We start from the raw sequence: 21,605 nt of genomic DNA on the forward strand, positions 1-21,605 counted from the left end.
ACACACACACACACACACACACACACACGGTTTGAGCATTAACATTTCTCACACTATGTTTGGAAAGGCTCACTGTATTTTGTAATGAATAATAGCCCATACCTAAGCCTTGTTACATGTCTAATTTGACCATCTCTTATGTTTTGATTGTTATGACTCCTAATCGAATGGAGCACTCTTGATAATTTAGAAGCATTTCACTTGTTTAAGTTTTCTGACTCTCAGTAACACCATGTATGCTGACATGATATTTCTTTAGTTCCTGTATTAGTTCTACCTCTTATTCACTGATGTTTTCCATATTGATGGTGCCTGACTTCAGTTCTTTTGAGGTTGTCCAGTAGCTGAATTTTCACTGTTTGCTTTAGTTTATGACAAAAACAGTTGAGTCCCAGTTAGCATGATATCTAATTACACTGTGTCCAAAACCTTAAGGATAAATACTATTTCTAAAAAGATTACAACTAGAAATTCAAATGAATCAGTAGTAATTTGTAGCAATTTGTATAACTGACAAGTTCAAGTAGAAATTCAAAATTTTGAATCATGCCTAAAGGGATCACATGGTAGCACTCAACAGGATAAAAGGCAAAAGGCTGCACTAACCAGATTGTGTTTGAAGGATGCTCTTTTTCATGAACAAATAAAGTTGTCAACTTTGATGTCTTGTAATGTCTCAAAGACATCATCTAGATGATTTCATGCAGGGAAGAATTATTGGAAAGCTTGAAGAAAGCCATAGAATTACTGATATTGCCAGGGAGTTTGGAATCTCACATAGCATTGTATCCAGTCTCTGGACAGTGTTTCAAACTAATGAAATGTGTTTGCTAAGAGGTCGTCCTCACTCTATCACAGAGCAAGACAGATTTTTGGTTATAACAACAAAACATAATCCATACACCACAGCAGGTCAGTTTGCAAGTTGGCTTCATTCTCCATTCAAGCACAGGCACGCAGATATCTCAAATTGTGGTAAGACATCTGCGACAAGTAGGCCTATATGCCTGAAGACCTGTAGTCTGCTTCCCTTTATTATCCACAGCTCATCGTAGAGCACATTTTCAATGGTGTTGCATCCATAAAAATTGGACAAGATACCAATGAACTAATGCTCTTTACAGATGAGAGTCATTTTAGTGTTTCCTCTGATTCTAGATGACACTTGATTTGTGTGAAATTGGTACTACTTAACATCATGAGAATGTTCTTGAAAAGGATAGATACAGTGGTGCTGCTGTAATGGTGTGGGGAGGCATTATGCTAAATGGACACACAGAGCTACAAGTGCTAGGAAAAGGGACTATGACTGGTGAACAATATTACAACAAAGTTCTTCAACGTCATGTTTGATTGTTCTATGGTGCTGTAGGTGAAGAATTCATTTTTGTGGATGACAATGCCACACAACATCATACACAGTGGAGATACTTCTGGAGACTGGGGATATTAATCAAATCAAGTGGCCAGCACACTACTCAGATCTCACCATAGAACACATTTGAAATGCATTGCTTGAAATTCTCCTCCATAAAACATAATTCCTTATCCTTGCTCTGAAGGAGGAGTGGGCCAGTTTGCCTCAAGAACTCCTGAATCACTTAGTGCTAAGCATGGTACGACATTGTGAGAGCTGCATCACAGTTTGGGATGGAATTATTCCATACTGAAATGTCTCTCAGCATAGTTTTCTACAACATATGGGAATGGATATAGGGTTGGTGAGATGGATAGCTGGGTGGTTGATGGAGAGATATCAAAGAGTAGTTTATTCAGGAGTAGAGTCCAAAAGATGGCCTGTGACTAGTGGTGTGCCACAGGGTTCTGTTCTTGGACCACTGCTGTTTAATCTGTTCATTAACGATATAGGGAAGGGTCTAAGTGGGACAGTTCATTTGTTCGCTGATGATGCAAAGTTGGGTAGGGCGATAGTGAACGCAGAAGATGTCAAAGTCTTGCAAGATGACTTAGATAGATTGGAGTTCTGGACTAAGGAAAATGGATGTCAATTTAATGTGACAAAATGTAAGGTTATGCATTTCGGAGTGAAAAGATTAGCAGCAGTATACCACATGTGGAACTGTACTCCAAGAGATTGACGAGGCCAGGGACTTGGGAGTGTTGGTGGATAGGGAGATGAAATTTAGGGGGCACATTGCGAAAGTAGCTAAATCAGCTCATCAACTCACTTGGTTGTTGAAAAATACCTTGACGAGCAGAGAAAAGCAAGTTATTGTACCTCTGTACCGAGCCCTGATAAGACCTCATCTCGACTACTGTGCCCAGATTTGGTCACCTCGGTTCCTTCTTGATGGGGAGGAGGTGGAGAGGATCCAGAGGCGAGTGACTAAGATGATAGCAGGTCTATGGAATGAACCATATGAGAACAGGTTGAAGATTTGTGGGTTGCAGAAACTAGTTGATAGGCGGAAAAGGGGAGATATGATTGAGACATTCAAATTGCTAAAAGGATTCTATAGGATTAATTCAGATGATATTTTTGAGATCAGGACTGTTGGTGGGAGAACTAGGGGACACCCATGGAAGCTAGGCAAGAGCGTGGTTAGCAGGGGTGTTAGAGCTGGGTTCTTTACTTTTAGAGTGGTAAATGAGTGGAATAAGCTGCCAGAGTCTGTTGTGGGTGCTATGACAGTGAGCGAGTTCAAGGCAAGGTATGATAGATACTGTGAGAACGTTGAACAGTTGTGTCAACATGATGTTTAGGGCCTCCCTCAATGAGTCTAAGGACTCCTGGAGTAGCCCGTGGTAGTAATAATAATAATAATAATAATAATCGTTTTCTGTAAACGGTATACATTAATTCCTTAACTATGTCCTTAGGAAATTTGTAACTTTTGTATTGTAATTTAATTTGTACAAAATATATAATACGTTTTTTGTGTAACATAATTTATTAGCATGCTCGCAATAAATTTATATCTACATTTGGCTGTAGTCATGAAAATTTTTTCATATACAGATAAAAATGCAGTTCATACTTAACTTTTGGACACTGTTTGTTATATATTGTATCTCATAATTAATATTAATTATGAGATACAATATATAACATGGAAGCTGGGCAATAACATGAAAAGCAGGCATTCTGTAGAATGCCTAGGCGTTTTTTGGCAAAGTACAAAATGTCTGTTTTTTTAATATTTTACATACTTTCCCTGGGTATTGTATAGAATGACAAATACTATTTCGGATATATTTTCATTTTGAAGTTTTAAATTTTGCCGCCATGGGAGGTTAGGTTAGGTTAGGGTAGGGTAGGGTAGGGTAGGTTAGGGTTGGTGCTGGCGGTTGTTATGAGTGTGACAGACGATGCTTTTTACCGACTTGGAACTGATTAGGTTAGGTTTCGAAGTTTTAAATTTTGGGAAGGGAAAGGAAGGGAAGGTTAGGTTAGGTTCGGTTAGGTGCAGGCGGTTGTTGTGAATGTGACACATGATGAGTTTAAAATTCCTTCAGCAGTTCCAAGTCAGTAAAACCCATCGTCTGTCACATTCACAACAACCACCTGCACCTAACCTAACCTAACTTAACCTACCCTAACCTAACCTGTCGTAACCTAACCTTCCAATGGTGGCAAAATTTAAAACTTCAAAACCTTACCTAATAAGTTCCAAGTCGGTCAAAGCCATTGTCTTTCACACTCATAACAACCGCCAGCACCTACCCTGACCTAACCTAACTTCCAATGGCGGCAAAATTTAAAACTTCAAAATGAAAACATATCCGAAATAGTATTTGTCATTCTATACAATACCTAGGGAAAGTACCGTATATTATTGCGTATAATGCGAAAAATTTATGGTAAAAAATACTACTTAAAGTTAGGAGTTCGCATTATACGTGGATCCTAAAAAATATAACATCTTATTAGACTTGCACACACAATTTATACTACCTAATGCCTATGCAACCAAATTTGCTTGACCCACTCGCATTCGGTGACCGAACACGCATTGTATCTGCGCATGTGCTCTCCATCGCAGAATGATAGAGCACAGTGAGATAGATAGAGCACAGTTAGGTATATCGGTTTAACCACAGTTCATTTTAAATATTATTCATTAAACAAACCTAGCCTGAAAATGAACCAACAGAAACGTAAACGTTCATCTTTTGAAGTAGGATTTAAATTGCGTGTCATGCAGTTTACAGAAGAACATAATAACAGTGTCGCTATGAGAGAATTTGGTGTAGCAGAGAGTAATATTAGACTTTGGCGTAAGCAAAAAGACAGCCTTGAAAAAATCTCCAAAACGAAACGTGCCCGTCGTGGAGATGTAGCGTCCTTTCCAGAACTCGAAGAAGAGCTAAATGAATGGATTTTGACGCAACGACAAGATGACATTATAGTAACAAGAAATGCAATTCGTTTTCAAGCTCTACAACTCAAGAATGGCAAATTCAAGGACATACCAGGTATTTCATCTTTTCTTGCTTTGCCTGGGTGGTGCAACAGATTTATGGAACGCAAAGCATTAACATTATGACACCGAACAAAAATTGCACAGAAGTTACCAAAGCAGCTTGAAGAAAAAGTGCACTCCTTCCATAAATTTATCATAACATTACATAAGTGTCACGGATATGAACTTTCCCAAATTGGCAATATGGATGAGACGCCCATGTACTTTGACATTCCTAGGAATCGAACAGTAAACTCATTTGGTGAAAAGGGTGTCTTCATAAAAACAACGAGACATGAAAAAACACATTTTACCATTGTTCTTGCATGCATGGTAGACGGAACCAAATTAAAGCCAACAGTGATATTTAAAAGGAAGAAAATTCCGAAGCATATGAAATTTCCACCAGGTGTAATTGTTCGTGCCAATCAGAAAGGTTGGAGGGATGAAGAAGGTGTACAGTTGTGACTGGATCAAGTATGGAACATACGTCAGGTAGCTTGTTACGTCAACAAAGCATGCTAGTCTGGGATATGTTCCGGGCGCATTTAACAGAGGCAAGCAAAGAGAAAGCACATGAGCTACGTACAGACCTAGCAGTCATACTGGGTGGTCTAACTTCTGTTTTGCAGCCACTTGATGTCAGCTATTTAAAGATCACTTACATGAAAAATGGAGAGAATGGATGTCATCTGGTTTGGTGAAGATGACAAAGGGTGAGAATTTTCAGAAGTCTGAGAGCACCCTAGTCACCAGCTGGGTTAAAGAAGCATGGGATTCGATACCATCTGAAATGATTCAACGCTCATTTCTTAAATGTGGAATCAGTAATTCAATGGATGGATCTGAAGATCATATCATATACAAAAGCGATGATGAGGCACAACAAATTGGAGAGCATAAAGACGATGACGACAACTGCTACACTGATGACGCAATCCCTACAGATGAATTTATAAATGAAATGTTTGATGATTCAAAAGATGAAGAAGAATTTAAAGGATTTTGACATTTTGTTTTAAAATAAATATTTCTTTCGTTAATTCATCTTGTATTTTGACATTTTGTTTTTAAAAAAATATTTCTTTCGTTAATTCGTATTGTATTATTTATAATGTTATGGAACAAGATTAACAGATCGCATTATACGTGGACATGGCATTTTAGGACTAGTTTTCAAACAAAATTTCTAGTTCGCATTATACGTGGATCGCATTATACGCGATAATATACAGTATGTAAAATATTAAAAAACAGACATTTCATACTTTGCCAAAAAACGCCTAGGCATTGTATAGAATGCCTGCTTTTCACACTTTGCCGGTAACATATACACATTTTCAGTCAGTATACCACGTGGTTGGTTAACTTCCAAATTGCTAGCCCATTCCCATTCATTCAGCATCGAAATGGATACTTAGTAACAATGGGATGCGTGTCATTAAGGTAAGAATTATACAGGGTTTCCACAAATGTTTACCCTGATTATAATATATTATAACTCTTCAGTGGATACTTGAAATGGAACACAAAGTTAGACTTCAATAACATATAGAAAAAAAAGTCAGTGAACAACTTCAACATGTGCGCTGCCGGTAACATGTAAAATATCCAAGCAGTAATCAATAACACGCCATACATTCTCCAACATTTGTTGTGTGACTCCTTCAACTGCATTTCTGATGTGCTGTCGCAAGATCACAAGGTCTGGAACTGGTGTTGCATAAATAAGATCCTTAACATACCCCCCAAAGAAAAAAGTCTAGGGATGTAATGTCCGGTGACCTTGGGGCCCATGGAATTGGACCATCTCTGCCAATCCAGCTATCCGGGAGTTCTTGATTAAGACGATTGCGAACATCACGAGACCAATGAGGGGGGGGGACTCCGTCCTGTTGAAAGATAACATTTGGTTGCATCTCCTGTAGCTGGGGAATCGCATAATTATTGAGCATATCTAAGTACACATTTCCATTGATTTCTTTTTCAAGAAAGAAGAAAGGACCATCACTCGATCATGCATTAGCCCACACCACACACATTGAGTTTTGGACTAGTTCGAATGTATTCTCTTACAGCATGTGGGTTTTTAGATCCCCAGATCCTTACATTGTGTCTGTTGACTACTCCACTCACGTGAAATGTTGCCTCATCAGAGAAACAAACACGCTGCAAAAAATCATTATCCTCATCGATGTGGTTCAAAATGAGGTTAGCAAATTCTTCATGCCTTGGACGATCATCTGGCTTTATCTCCTGGACAATTTGAACTTTGTACGCAAACAATTTCAAACTTTTGCATACCACCTTTGTGGACTGTACTCCTTGGCATTTGAAGTTCTAGTGAAGCTCTTCTGATTGACTTCTGCAGTGACGGTGAAGGTAGTTTGAACTGCCTCACCTGTCTCCTCGGAAACCGATGGTCTGACACTGCTTGTACCCTTATAAATTGAACCTGTTTCTAAAAATGAACTTGGCATCAGGTGGATTCTATCCATACTGTGCCCTAAACATTCACTGCACTGTAACTGGAGATTTTGTTTCTGCTAGCCACAGAACATTGGTCTTTTTCCTGTACTGAAGCCATTTTTAAACAAAATCAGCAGCAGTGCTCCTCGTGGCAAAAGCAGTATACTGAAGATACCAGCATGGAAACTTTATGAGTGCCCAAGTTTATCTGCAACAAAATTTATTCAGTTAGTTTCATTGTTAAAATATTATAGCCAGTTGAAATCAGGGTAGTCATTTGTGGACACCCTGTATATTGGATCAGAAGGTCCATTTGGTTTTTTCTCCTCATTCTTATGTTTTTATGGAGATTTCCTCCAAGTTTCATCACTCATTGTGTGCATGCGATCGTGTATGTGATGATGAAACTGTCTCTCTCTCTCTCTCTCTCTCTCTCTCTCTACATACGTTGAGTATATTAAAATTGTGCTAAATGGATAGAAAAGAATGACCAATGATATAAAATATGAGAAATATTTTATTATGTTTTTATATTTCCATATACTAATGTATTGAATTTAAGTTACTTAAATGTGATATATATTGGAAATTTTCTAGTAATTAAAAAAAAAATTACTACTTTAGTGATATCTTATAATAAAATATGGTATATATGTGTCTTATATATAAGGAAGAAGAAAGAGATGAAGACACTTCTAACATATACATTTCCAAGGCTGCAGGTGAAGGATTCCTTCCAAATGATGATGAATCAAAGGCATTGGAAGATATTGATAAAAAGCTTAAGTTTCTGTTAACATGTGAGGAATATAATCAGGTATGCAGTTTAAAGACATCATATAACAAAAAGATATTGAGGAAACTGATGTCAGATTTTGTATTATATGCATCTTAGTTTAGTGCTTGCTGATATGTTTATGCCTGGAGTGGTCAGAGATTAAAATTATTACAGGTAGAGAAATTTCATTTTGTCTAAAGATCCATGTATTATCAAAGATTAAGATTAGGCAAAAGACTTTTTCCAAAGACATAAGATTAAATTTTACTAGCTTTGATATTTGCTAAGCTAATTGCTTCACACTAGAATAGACAAGACTCTTAGATGAATGGAAGAAGAGAAAAATGGTACCACTACATAAAAGAGAATCAAGTCAATGATGTTAAATTACAAGCCTGTTTGTTTTTCAGGTGGAGAAAATATTAAAGTGACTGGCTAGAGATAGAATATAATCATGGATTGATAAGAATAGAAATATCTTTAGAGAGAGAGAAAAAGAGCAGCATGGGTTTTTACTGGGAAGTCTGACTTTAATGACCGTATTGTATTTTATAATAGAATGACAACTATATTGAACAGAGGAGATGATTGTGTGGTAATTTGTATAGATTTTGGAAAGGAATTTGATAGGATACCACATTACAAACTACTGCTGAAATTTGAAGAGAATAGGAAGGAATTGATTACAAGGATGGTTAGCCAATAGGAACTAGTGAGTTATGTTTAGGAGGTGCAATGTGCTGAAAGAAACAAGTGGAATACCACAGGATTCTGTTCTGAGACTTCTGTTATTTAGTGTGAATGTGGTGAACATAGGTCAAGGTTTGGAGGAGTTTGTTTGCTGATGATGCTAAATTAGAAAGAACAATGTCAGGAAGCTCTGATTGTTACATGAACAAGAGGTTGGTACATTGATCAGATGAATGAAGATCAGTTCATCCAAAAGATATCCTCATTCGTCTCCCTCATCCATCTTTTGCATAAATCCCCCAAAAAAGTTCAGAGACTCATGCAAAGGCTGTTAAGTTTATCTGGAAAATTGCTGCTTATAATAGGAACAAGGTGATAACTTCAAAGTGGAACAATGTTTCACTGTACGAGAGTGGTCTGAAAAGTTCTTATCCTAACAATGAAAAAACGAATTTATAATTTCAAAATTATTTTTATTTTTAAACAAAATCTCCCTCAAGACTAATACATTTATTCCAGTGATGCTTCAGCGCATTTATCCTGTCCCTGTAGTGGTTCTCAGTAAGATCTGCAAAATACCCCTCTACAGCTGCAATCACCTCTTGATTCGAAGAAAAATACTGACCAGCTAGGAAGAGTTTTAGTTTTGGGAAGAGATAGAAGTCAGAGGGAATAGGGTGGATGTTCCAACAATTCATAGTGCAGATCCCTTCATTTTCCCATTGCAAAAACACCTTTGTGGGCAGGTGCATTGTTCTGATGAAAGATGATTTTTTTTTTTTCTTCTGCAAACTGGGTCTTTTCTCATGAATTTTTTTGTCTAGTCTGGTTAAAAGATTGAAATAACATTCCCCGGTTCTTTTTCAAGATAATTAATAAACAAGCCTTTAGCATCCCAAAACACTGATGCCATGACCTTTCCTGCTGATGGAACCGACTTTTTCTTTGACTCTAAACAACCATCTTCTGTCTACTGTTTTGATTGCTGTTTGAATTCTGGTGTGTAATGGTGAATCCAAGTCTCATCCATAGTAATAAATCGACGCACAAAATCGGTTTTTATTCTTGTTAAAATGCTCCGAGCACTGTTCAGAGATTTTCATGCGAGTTCATTTTTGATCTGCTGTGAGCAAATGTGGCATCCATCTTGTGCAAAGTTTTTTCATTTGCAATTCTTCATGTAAAATATATCCTACATGTTCTTTTAAAATGCATATAGTCTCAGCAATATCACACACTTTGACTCGCTTGTCATCCAATACCATATTGAGCACTTGATCAATGATTTCTATTGTTGTTACACTTTTTGGATGTCCTTCATGTGGATCATCTTCAAGGCTGGTATGGCCACATTTAAACTCGGCAGCCCATTTCTTAATTGTCGAAAACAAAGGAGAAGAGTGCCCATAAACTTTTATGAACTTCAAATGAATTTCTTTTGGCATTAAACCTTCTTTTACAAAGAATTTTATAACCGCACGATACTCAATTTTATCCATTTCAAGGGATACAGATAACACTTTTGCTTCAGACAGTTGTATAAAACAAACTACTTGATAGAATGATTTGCAATTTCACAAGGATGCTTATGACAGATGTACCAACTTAGAAAAAAAAAATCTTTCCAATAGTGTTGCCATCTATGGTCGAGGCCGTGAACTTTTCAGACCACCCTTGTATAAGGTACTAATCAGGCCACATCTAGATTTCTGTGCACAGCTCTACTCACCCAGATATCTGGATCATAAAAAAATATTAGTGACAGCATACAAAGGCAAGTAATGAAGACCCTCTGTCACCACTCTGAAATGTTGAGTACAAGGACAGATTAAAGGAATGTACTCTGACAGAGCTTGGCAGCTAGGAGGAAGAGGTAATATGATTAAGGCATGCAACTTGGCAAAAAGAGCCTTTTTTCTCCTAAGATATAGGGGAGATATTTGGATTAGTAGATGACAAATGCTCCAGTGCTGAATGTTTTCAAGACTCAGTATGATATGTATTGTGACCCATGAGAGTTTGGCATCCTGTTGACGCATAGAAATAATACTATAGGCTGGTAATGATGGCAATAGACTCATGAACTTTTTATTGGGAATCTTATTAAAAATCTTATTGAACCTTATTATTGGGAGGATTGCATAGATTTGGGTTTAAAGCTACTAGGAGAATTATAGAGATATGAATTTAAAGCTGTTGTTATCTGTATTCTGTTTATTACCATTTTACATTCTTTGTTAAAATTACATGAGGGCGGTGCCATTCTCTTTCTTTGTTAATAAAACTTTTATTTTATATTATGAAATAAGGGAATGTCCTATGCCTCCAAGACTGCACAAAATAAGAAAAACAAAAACAGTTTTTTTTGTTTGTTTAATGGGAGTTTTTTCATTTGGCTATGTTGCCAATTATATATTTGGTTTAATCCTTTATCCAAGTGTAAGCAAACAAAGTTTGCGCCTGCAATATTTTCAGGACTGAGGCAACTCGTGGCAAAGGTAGTATAACTTCTCATCACTTGTCTCAGTATCCCATAATGCAAAGCACATCTCCTTGCAGACGTTTAAATTTAATTATTTTTTACATAACTCCCGCCTGCAGAAGGTTATAAATGTATAGTCCATTAGTACTGTGAATGGGCTAAGGATTTTTTAATAATTCTTTTTTATTTATTTTTTAAATAAATCAGGAACCTTGCTCTAGAGATCAAACAGAAATTTTGCAAGTCACTTCAGACCTCTTGTAAGTTGTGCAGTGGACTCACACTGGGTGAAGAAATTCATCTCCCACCTAAGGATAATCATGATTGGTTGGTGAGCAGGTACATTAACACATTCAAACTGGCATTTGAATGTGTTTTATAAGTTCTAGATGTGTTTATATCCATAGGCATTTGTCATTCTTTTTTTTTTTTCTCATATCTTTCTGTAGCATATTTAGAAGAATTCTACATACACAAGGACTTGGGTTTCAATCCTATCAAGGATTCAAACTCAGTTGAAGAACATATTTCTAAGGATTTTCAATCTGAGATGAGTAAATTTATCTCAAATGGAGGTAACAGATTTTTTTTCTCCTAGAAACTTTGGTTTTTATTCTTACAAACTGATCTTAATATGTGACTGACAGACATATTTGCCTCACCCATATTTTAAATTTTATATAACTAATGCAAATAACCTCTATCTTTTCTCATTTACAAATATAATAATTATACATTATTTAGATGTTAGAAGTCAATAAAATTTATCATTTTATAGTTGCATTGTCTCTGCGTAAATATGAACTGAACTTAGAAACACAAATCAGCACATGTTGTCTGACATGTGTCAGACTTCTAATAACTGATTTGTGAGTGCCCATTCTCTATCTGGTTACATATGGAAAAGTCTGCTCTGTTGATTACTATTTGGCCGAATCATGGGGATTGTTCTTTTCCAAGTTTCTCTTTCACAGTTTTTTAGTCTCTTGAGAAGAGACTAAATTTTTTTCACAAAATTTTAGTCTCTTATGAATGTTGCCAAAAATCCAACCTGGAATATTAGTAGATATAAAATTCCTCTGTAATTCTCACATAAAAATTTTCCTTTTTATAGACAGGGATATCTAAGAAACCATACTGCAATCATATGGAATTTAATCTTCTGACCAGGCCTTCTGAATATGCGTGTGTAACTGCTAGACATAACTTATTTTAACAGTATTACACATCACAAAAACTAATTTATAAAAGAAGGTTTATTAACTGATTATGTTTCACTGGATTTCAAACGAAAACCTTCAGAGTAAAACAACACACTGCAGTTTACACATAAAAATGAGTAAGTGAAATAATTCAAATTATAACAGACAAAAGGTCTAAAGTTCTAATTTGGCACCCTCTAATGTTGAATAAAAGAAGTATATAACAGTTATTGTACATTGTTGATCTTAAAATGACACCAAATGTTTGGCAGATTAATCTAATCATACTTGTAAGAATTAGGAGAATGCTTAATATTCATTGTTGATTGTAAAAATAGTCTTTCTAATAATTTTAACAAACGTATTTCTTATATCCTCCAAGGCAGATGTAAACAGATCTTCCGTCCATAATAAGCTAAGTTCCATTTATAACAAACTTCATACATTCCAGGATATGCTAGAGGATGGAGTTTGTCCTTAGGAGAGTGGATCAGAATTGCTGATTTCACATGTGGTTGGAATATGGTGTGAAGGTTATATTTTATTAGTACTTTGGCTATCTTTTCAGATGTACCTCAGACAGGAATAGGAATAGTGGCGTTTTGTTCTTGTGTATGTTTGGGAAGAGGGAAGTGGGAGGTCCATGTAGTATTTTATCTATTTTGTGAGAGCTGTAGCCATTGGCCAAGAAAGTATGGCAAAGATAGTTGAGTTCTGTGAAAAAAAGCTGCATCATTAGAAACACTTACACATAGAACTAGCTCTGTGTGTAAGTGTTTTTTAGAATTTCATACTGTTGGACTGGATAATGAAGTGATTGTTTATGTAGATATCTTCCTGTATGTGTTGGCTTTCTATAAATGGAAAAAGATAGTGAACCATCTGAAAGGGGAGTGACTAATGTGTAGATATTTGCTTATTTTTCTATGTGAAGTGAATTTTGGAGTGTTGGCTGTTAAGACAAGTTACAAAAGATTCCAAAGTATCTTGCCCATGGGGGCCAAATGGCAAACACATCATCAAAACCTTATTGTGCATAACTACGCTAAGGATTTGAAAGTAGCTGTGGTGAGTACTTTGTTTACAAAGTAATCACCACAGCTTTCTTAAGTTTCTTCCTCAGCATACAAGACATAACAGTACTAAACCTTCAATGCAAAAAGCAGTTGACTTTCTCTTTAGGGCCTTCAGGCAAATGGAGAAACGGCTTCTGCTTAAAGAGCATTATTACCATATGGCAAGCATTACCATGTACTTTTTATATAAAAATTGAAATAAAATAAACCAGTTCTTGACTGAGCAGGGAAACGGCATCACTATCCAGTTTAACAGTTTATAACAACATTTGGGCTTCAAGCAGTGACTGACTCCTTTTTATTCTATATCTATGTAACAGATTCACATGTTCTTTTTTTTTCTCACTTGAATGATAATTGAACTGTGGAATGTATTTAAGTAAACCCTCTGCATAAAAGCAGAGAAATGTGTTTTAATTAATACTTGTTGATCTCTGCATTATGATTGTTATTTAGAAAGAAAAAAAAAAGGATAACAAACATATATCATATATTATTATTATTATTAGTAGTAGTAATAGTAGTAGTAGTAGTAGTACGTGATACCTCCAGGGAGTTCAAACACTCGAGGAGGGAGCCTACTCTACAACTCTCTATTTTCCACCGACTACAACTTACTGCAGCTACACTAACACCATCTACCGCCCACCATTACCATCAGTATTTCCACAGACAATCACAAACATCCATGCCCAAGGTAGGATTTGAACCCACAGTCTTTTGGCTGGAGAGCAGATATGCTAACCACTCAGCCAACCAGGCCGAAGGTTGAAACAGTGCGCAGAAACAACAAGCAAATCAACAGGAATACAAGGTACATACAACAATTGGTTTGCCAATTAAAAACAGTTGCTGCATGTTAAAAATTAATATTAATAAATAATATTAAAACTAGTTTTGATGTTTACATGAAATGAGAATCTTCCAAACTTTTGGGAGAGAGAGAGAGAGAGAGAGAGAGAGAGAGAGATTTTTAAAATTGCATTTATTTGAATAATTGCTATTTGATAACATAATTTTTTCCTTAAAAAAAAGCTTTTAACTGAGTTATTTTTAAGACAAGCATTGTAAAAATAATCCAAAAATAATTTCCGCCTTCTTTCCAGTAAAATAAAACAACAAAATTTGCATGATAACACAGTTATAAACTTTAATGAAAGTACAGATATTTTGTACTCAAAATAACAGTACATCATCAGTGTGTAGAAAACATGCAAATCAAAGAACAGGAATACAACATTTGGTTTACCAATCAAAAACAGTTGCTTCATGTTAGAAATTAATATTAATATTAATAAATAATATTAAAATTGTTTTTGATGTTGACATTAAATGAGAATCTCCCAAACTTTTGGAGGGGGGGGGAGAGAGAGAGAGAGAGAAAGACAATCATTCTGATTCGGGTTAGGCCAATGTAAAAGGATTTCACAACTGTCTTTGAAAATGAGTTCATATTTAAAATTGCTTCTATGAAGAATATCTGTATTTCCATTAAAGTTTATTACTGTGGTTATTGTATAATTTTGTTGTTTTATAATTATGCCACGGGTACATTTAAAGATTTCCAGTAAAATGAATCAACCTAAAGCAAAAATATGATGAATATGTAGATTTCGACCAGTGAAATCAAATTATGAGAAGTAACATATTGGATTTATTTCATATCAGTACAAATAAATGAAATTGACTAGTTTTGTCACATTTGGCTGTGGCTTCTTCTGGATTAAGGTTAGGTTAGGTTAGGCTAGAAAAAAAAAAAAAATTGTAATAAAAGGTTAACATGAACCGTAACATTACTAAAAATACAGAATCATGTAGGAACCATTACAATAAGTTAAAAACAGAAAACAGCATGTGGAATGTGGAAGCTGGCATGGGTCAGCTATTGTTCAGTGATGTGTGTACATGATGGTTGGCTGAAAAGTTAGTTAAAATTTACAAGCAGTCTCCTCCATATGCTGACTTATTCTTGAAATACTTGGAAATATATTTCTTCACATCTTCTAATAAAAAGCCTTTGGTATGGTGGAGATATGTAGATGACATCTTCATTGTCTGGAAATACAGTGTTACTGAGCTGCATGATATTCTTTTGTCTATGAACTCCTTCCATCATAAAATTAAATTCACTTTGGAACTTGAACAGGTAGGAAAACTACCTTTCCTAGATGTTTTAATTTCAAAAATTGGTGAAGGAAGTTTCTCTCTTAGTGTATACCACAAGCTCATTCATACATTACCTACATTCATCCTCTTTGCACCATATATTATTATTATTATTACGGGTATTTCCAAGGAGTCAGTAGACTCATTGCGGGAGACCCAAACTATCAAAACAATATTCTATCATACCTCCTCTTGAATTCATTTACAGACGAAGAACTCCCAACTGAGTCAGGCAATGCATTCCTCTCATTCACCACCCTCCAGGCAAAAAATCTAGTTCTCACACCCTTGTTAACCACACTTTTCCTTAATTTCAAGGGATGACCTCTTGTTCTTCCATCACTATCACACAGCTGAAAAAATATTACAAAATATATTACAAAAACTAGTATTATATATATATATATATATATATATATATATATACATACACTTAAGAAAGAAGCAATCTCTATTACAAAAGATGAAGATAAACTGAAGGAAGAATTATATTCTCTTCTTCACTCTACTCTTGATCCACAGCAAAATTGTTGTGAACAGGAGTTCTCTACAGAACTTCTGTTTCCATTCCTTATATTGGTAGACTTTCTCTCAAGATTGCTAGCCTCCTCATGTCATAAGAGTGACTTTCAAGCCTGTTTTGACTATACAAGGTTTATTACATTCACCTAAATACCACAGCCCTTTCTACAAACATCCTGGGTTTACAATATTACATGCTCTTGTGGCCTTTCTTAGGGAAGACATCTAGAAGTTTGGAAAACAAACAAAAAGAGCATTATTTAAATTAAGGGGATATTAAATCCCACATAGTTTTAAAACCGAATAAGAAACTCAAAGATTGGAATCAGAGAGTTTCTTGCCGAATATAGTACACTATAAAGTATCGGCGACCACTGGCGTGAGCAAATGCAAGTGACCCTAGCACGTAGTGCAATACTGGAAGACTCGCAGCAAAGTCGGTAAATTCTGATTGCTATTTTTAGGTATTTTCCATAATGTTATGAAAAAAAGAGCATATTGGAGATGTCAATAACAACAGATAAGAAAACCTGGGATTATCTTTTCATTTCTCTCGCACACATCGCACACTTTATGCTCCATGCCTTGCATAAAGGACAACTTTACTGCTGGAATGATCCTATGTGATATTTGGAAATTGCCCATTATATATTTTCACACATCAGACTTGAATTTTTCAGCAAGCCATTGTGCCCACATCACTGAACAACAGCTTACCTGTGCCAGCTTCCATTCTCCATGTGTTTTATTTTTAACTTATCATAATGGTTCCTACATGTTTCTGTATTTTTAGTAATGTTATGGTTCGTATTAACTTTTTATTGCAATTTTTTTGTTCATCCTAATCCTAACCCAGAAGAAGACACATGTATGGGAATCTTTAAAAAATTACCTTAAATGAGGCAGTATTTGAATGTATTCCTAGTGTTCGAAGAATAAATAGGTTGGGAGTGAAATGGCTGTGTAATCTTATTAAGCACGAGATCCACAAGAAGAAGATTATTGGAAAGAATATCATGAGAATAAGAGTGATAGGAGTTATGAAATATATAAAGCTCAGGCCAGAAAAGTAATGAGTATTGTGCAGAAAGCTAAATCAGAGTATGAAAAGAAATTGGCTGTGTAAGCTAAAGGCAATCCAAAAGAATTTTATCATTATGTCACAAGCAAAAGAAAGAATGAATGTGAAAGAATAATTTTATTGAATGCAGATGGTACTCGAGCATTGTCAGAAACTAATGAGATTGTTTAATTAATGAATGCTCACTTTGCTAAGATATATCAACCAGGTGAATGTAAAATGGTACACAAGTACTATTGCTGCATTGAATGAAGAGTTGGTGGTTTATGAAAATGAGGTTGAACAGCTGTTGCATAACTTGTATAAGAATTTATCAATAGGGACAGATGGAAGGAATATCAGTCCATTTGCTAAGGAAATGTTCAGCTGAATTGGCTAGGCCTTTCACATGTTTGTATAACTTGAGTCTCAGCTCAGGAATGATACTACAGGAATGGAAGGAATGTAGTTCCTTTGTCGTACAAAAACTGATGTGTCTAACTACTGACCCATCAGTCTCTGTGCCAGCTTCCATATGTAGTGGTGTAGTGGTGAAGATTTTAGAGAAGTCGATGAAAACTTGCATAAAGAAATGGATAGACAAACAAGTTATACTCCGCAAGGAGCAGCATGTGTTTACTAAAGGAAGGTCATGTTTTAGCAATATTTGCTCATATTTTATAACAATGTTACAGCCTAGTTGGATAAAGGGAATGGATACACTATGATAATGTTGGATTTTTCTAAAGCATTTGATAGGAATACCACACAAAAGACTGTTGCATAAACTGGAGAATATGGGATTGGAATATAAAATCTTGACTTGGATCAGGGGATTGGTTGACAGACAGATATGAGAAAATTGTATACGGTGGTGAATCTGCCAGATTTAAGGTGACCATTCAAACCCTAATGACCCAGGGATTGAACCTCAGGGTTCAATCCCTGGGTCATTATTATTCGATCTATATATTAATGACATCAGGTAGGGTCTAACATCAGATGTGCAATTGTTTGCTGATGATGCAGAGATAGGCAGGCAATCAGGGATGCTATTGATATTCAGTACTTACAAAATGATATGAATAGGCTGGAAATTTAACCAAAACGAAAATGGCTCTCAGTTTAACATTAGTAAGTGTAAAGTTATGCACTTTGGTGTGATGAGATTTCCAGTGGCATATTATATTAGCGGGGTTATGCTACAAGAAACTGAGGAGGCAAGAGATCTTGGCGTATTGGTGAAGAGGAATTTGAAGTTCAAAGGTCATATAGCAAAAGTTGCAAATACAACTCAGAGGATAATTGCAATGTTGAAGTGAACCTTGACATGTAAGGATAAGGAAGTCATTTTGCCTCTTTATAAGGCTTTGATAAGATCACACCGGGATTATTGTGCACAGATTTGGTGTCCCAGATTCCAAGGGGATAAATAAGCTGTGGAAAAAGGTGCAAAGAAGAGTTACAAAGATTATATATAGATTATGGGATTTAGATTATGAGGACAGATTGCAAGCATGTAGATTACAGACTCTGTTAACAGGAGAAAGAGAGATGATATGATTGAGGTGTATAAACGTTTGAATAGGTGTTATAGGATATTGTCTGATGAAATTTTTCATTATATGGAAGGTGTGGGAAGAGAACATGGAAGCATCCATGGAAGTTAAGTTTGTTCACAGTCAAGAAAGGGGTAAGAGCTAGGTTGTTTCTCACACACAGAGCAGTGGGTGAGTGGAATAGTTTGCTTTTAGGAATAGCAACTCTATGGGGATGTGTGGGGGGATGCAACTGTAGCTCACCTCCATGTGGTGCATCCTGGGTAACGCTGTGGGGATGCAACTCTAGCTCACTTCCATGTGGTGAATCCTGGGTAATGCTAAAGAGCTAGAACGACTTGGCCATCCAGACTATCTTAGGATCTCCTGGATTAGTGTACATGCAATATGTATTCTTCTTAGCCAAACGCTAAATAAATAAATAAAGTGTGAATCTAATAATAATGTGGCAAAAACTAATCAATTTCATTTATTTGCACTGATATGGTCAAATAAATTCAACATGTTCCTTCTTATAATTTAATTTTACTGGTTGAAAATCTATATATTCATCATATTTTTGCCTTAGGTTGATTAATTTTATTGGAAATCTTTAAATGTACCTTGACATAACTATAAAACAACAAAATTACACAATAACCACAGTAATAAACTTTAATGAAATTACAGATATTCTCCATAGAAGCAGTTTTAAATATGAACTCCTTTTCAAAGAAAGTTGTGAAATCCTTTTACACTGACCTAACTTGAATCAGAATGAATAAAAGTTTGGGAGCTTCTCATTTTATGCAAACATCAAAAACAATTTTAATATTATTTATTAATATTAATATTAATTTCTAACATGTAGCAACTGTTTTTAATTAGTAAAGCAGTTGCTGTATACACATCAGTGCAGTGGAACAGGATATTTTACTTAGAATTATAAGAAGGAAAATAACAATACATCAGTATATAGATATCTGTGTGTAGACATTTATTTAAATAACTGCTATTTGATAACATCATTTTTTATTTTAAGAAAAAGTTTTTAACTGAGTTATTTTTAAGACAGGCATTGAAAAAATAATCCAAAAATAATTTCTACTTTCTTCCCAGTAAAATAAAACAACAAAATTCCATGAAAACCACAGTAATAAACTTTAACGAAAGTACAGATGTTTTGTACTGTACATCATCAGTGTGTACAGGAATAAAATTGATTACAGGAATAGTTCCACTGAACTATTCCTGCAATCGATTTATTTATGCTTGAAACTGCTAGGATTGATCAGATGTCACATTTTTGAAGTAGATACAGTTTGACCATTTATTTTTAACCCATGCTTCCAAAGTGAAATTCATTTTTATATCTTGCGAATAGACAAATAATGTGTAGCAAACGGTTATGCTATTAAAAACTTGGATATAAAACTTGGAGACAATTCCTGTCAAGAAATCTTGAAGGGTGCATGCATTTCCATTTCATTTAATCTGTTAATGGTTCTACCATTAATTAATTAAAAGCTGAGTATATTATTTGCATGATAAAAGACACTATACTGCTAGTATGCTTATCCTTGAAAAATCAAATTATAAGGTGGGTGATATATTCCATAGATCCTCTCTGTAGCTCAGTCAGTATAGATGAAGCCCTTTGGTTGGTAAGACCTGGGTTCGATTCCCATCGATGACATGAGGAACCTTTATCTGGTCTCTTTTGATGAAAGATGAGTTAGCTGGTCTCATACAGAGATAGAGCGTTTTTCACCACGAAACTCAGGTTTTTTGTCCCCCAGAACAGGCAAACTGGCCCCGTGAACACACATGGATTACAGTCATGAATACATCCCAGCCATATGCCAGTCCCAAGCCTCGATAAAATTGGGGAGGGGGAGATTGGGGAAAACAATGGTGAACTACCCTGTAAAAAATCTCACCAGGAACACTTTTTGGGCAATGCCAATGACTGAAATAGAAAAACCACCATATATTCCATCTATTTTGGCCAGTAGGGAAGTTAAAACAGATTTGAATGGCTGCTAACAATAGCAGCAGAAGAGTGAATAGTTAGAGCATGTATTGCAGCAATTATGAGCACAAAGGATAGTTTCAGTGGTCGGGGACATTTACAAGTAATAGTGGAAAACAAGAAAAATGGTTGTTTCATTGTATAATTATATAGTCTTGCATGGGTTACTGTACGTGCCAGAAAGATCAAGTAATTTGAGGTTATGGAATGTCAATTATAAGGATAGACTGGGGAAAGCCATCAGTCATGAAGCAGTAAATTTTGATTAAGCTACTGAGGTTGGCTGTATTAGTGCAGAACATAATATCTGAGTACCTGCTAAGGAAGGGGAGAAAAGGTGACATTATGTGATTGTTAGAAGTTGTTGATGGGATTTAATCAAATAAGGTTTTTTTTTATTTTTCGAAAGAAGAATAGGCAAGGACACAACAAGCCATCCTGGATATTGTATCAGAATGTGGCTTGTAGAGGAATAAAGAAAGAATATTGAATTAATATATGTATTTCATTTAAATTAATATATGTGTTTGATTTTAATAGACTGGTGATTATCTAGAAAGAATATTTTGGCAGTAAAAAACACTGTTTAGAGTATTGCTTATAGTTTTTTTTTGCCTAATTATTATTATTATTTTGTCACAGTTTGATTTCTCTCAACTGAATATCTGTTTTGTTGTAAAGTTTATGCAATGTGTTCTGATTTAATTAATATATCGATACTCTAGCTAGATTCACTTATTCCCTTTTCTGTTTTGTTGTAGTTTGACATTTCTTCCTTGCTTCCACTGATTCTAATTATGTTTTACTTCATGGAACTAATTTTCAAATTCATTTTGCATTGAGGGCCATTCTCTATATTATGTGCTCATTGGAAAAATGTAGATTTTGATTTTCTTGTTCATTAGATGAATGTTTTGTAAAATTTCTTACCTGTAGTGAGTTTATTCCTTCTGATCAATAAAGTTTCCTAGTTGAAACACCATGGGCGATGTTTCAAATAGGAAACTACATCTTATTGTGTGACATGAAATAAACTAACTTTTATGATGTGCACGCTGATAGCTAACAAGATTCTCAACAATCTCATCAATTATTTATTCTGGTACATCAAGACTAGTTGCCACAATAAACAGAAATATCATCCCATTTATCCGGTCATGTATTAT

General features: G+C 35.3%; 1 protein-coding gene across 3 annotated transcripts in view; it reads left to right on the top strand.

Moving 5' to 3' along the window:
* LOC150102195 (uncharacterized) overlaps nucleotides 1–21,605 on the top strand; it is a 78,516-nt gene that overhangs the window by 50,925 nt on the left and 5,986 nt on the right. For all 3 annotated transcript variants that reach the window (XM_090399371.1, XM_090399373.1, XM_090399372.1), the window contains one exon: nucleotides 7,564–7,710. In XM_090399371.1, the coding sequence (XP_090255497.1) occupies nucleotides 7,564–7,710 (147 nt within the window). The remainder of the gene's footprint in view (nucleotides 1–7,563; nucleotides 7,711–21,605) is intronic.

This window comes from Typopeltis vanoorti, chromosome 10, assembly GCF_054136105.1.
Source record: "Typopeltis vanoorti isolate ZY-2024b chromosome 10, IOZ_Tvanoo_1.0, whole genome shotgun sequence".
In the NCBI taxonomy this organism is placed as follows: Eukaryota; Metazoa; Arthropoda; class Arachnida; order Uropygi; family Thelyphonidae; genus Typopeltis; species Typopeltis vanoorti.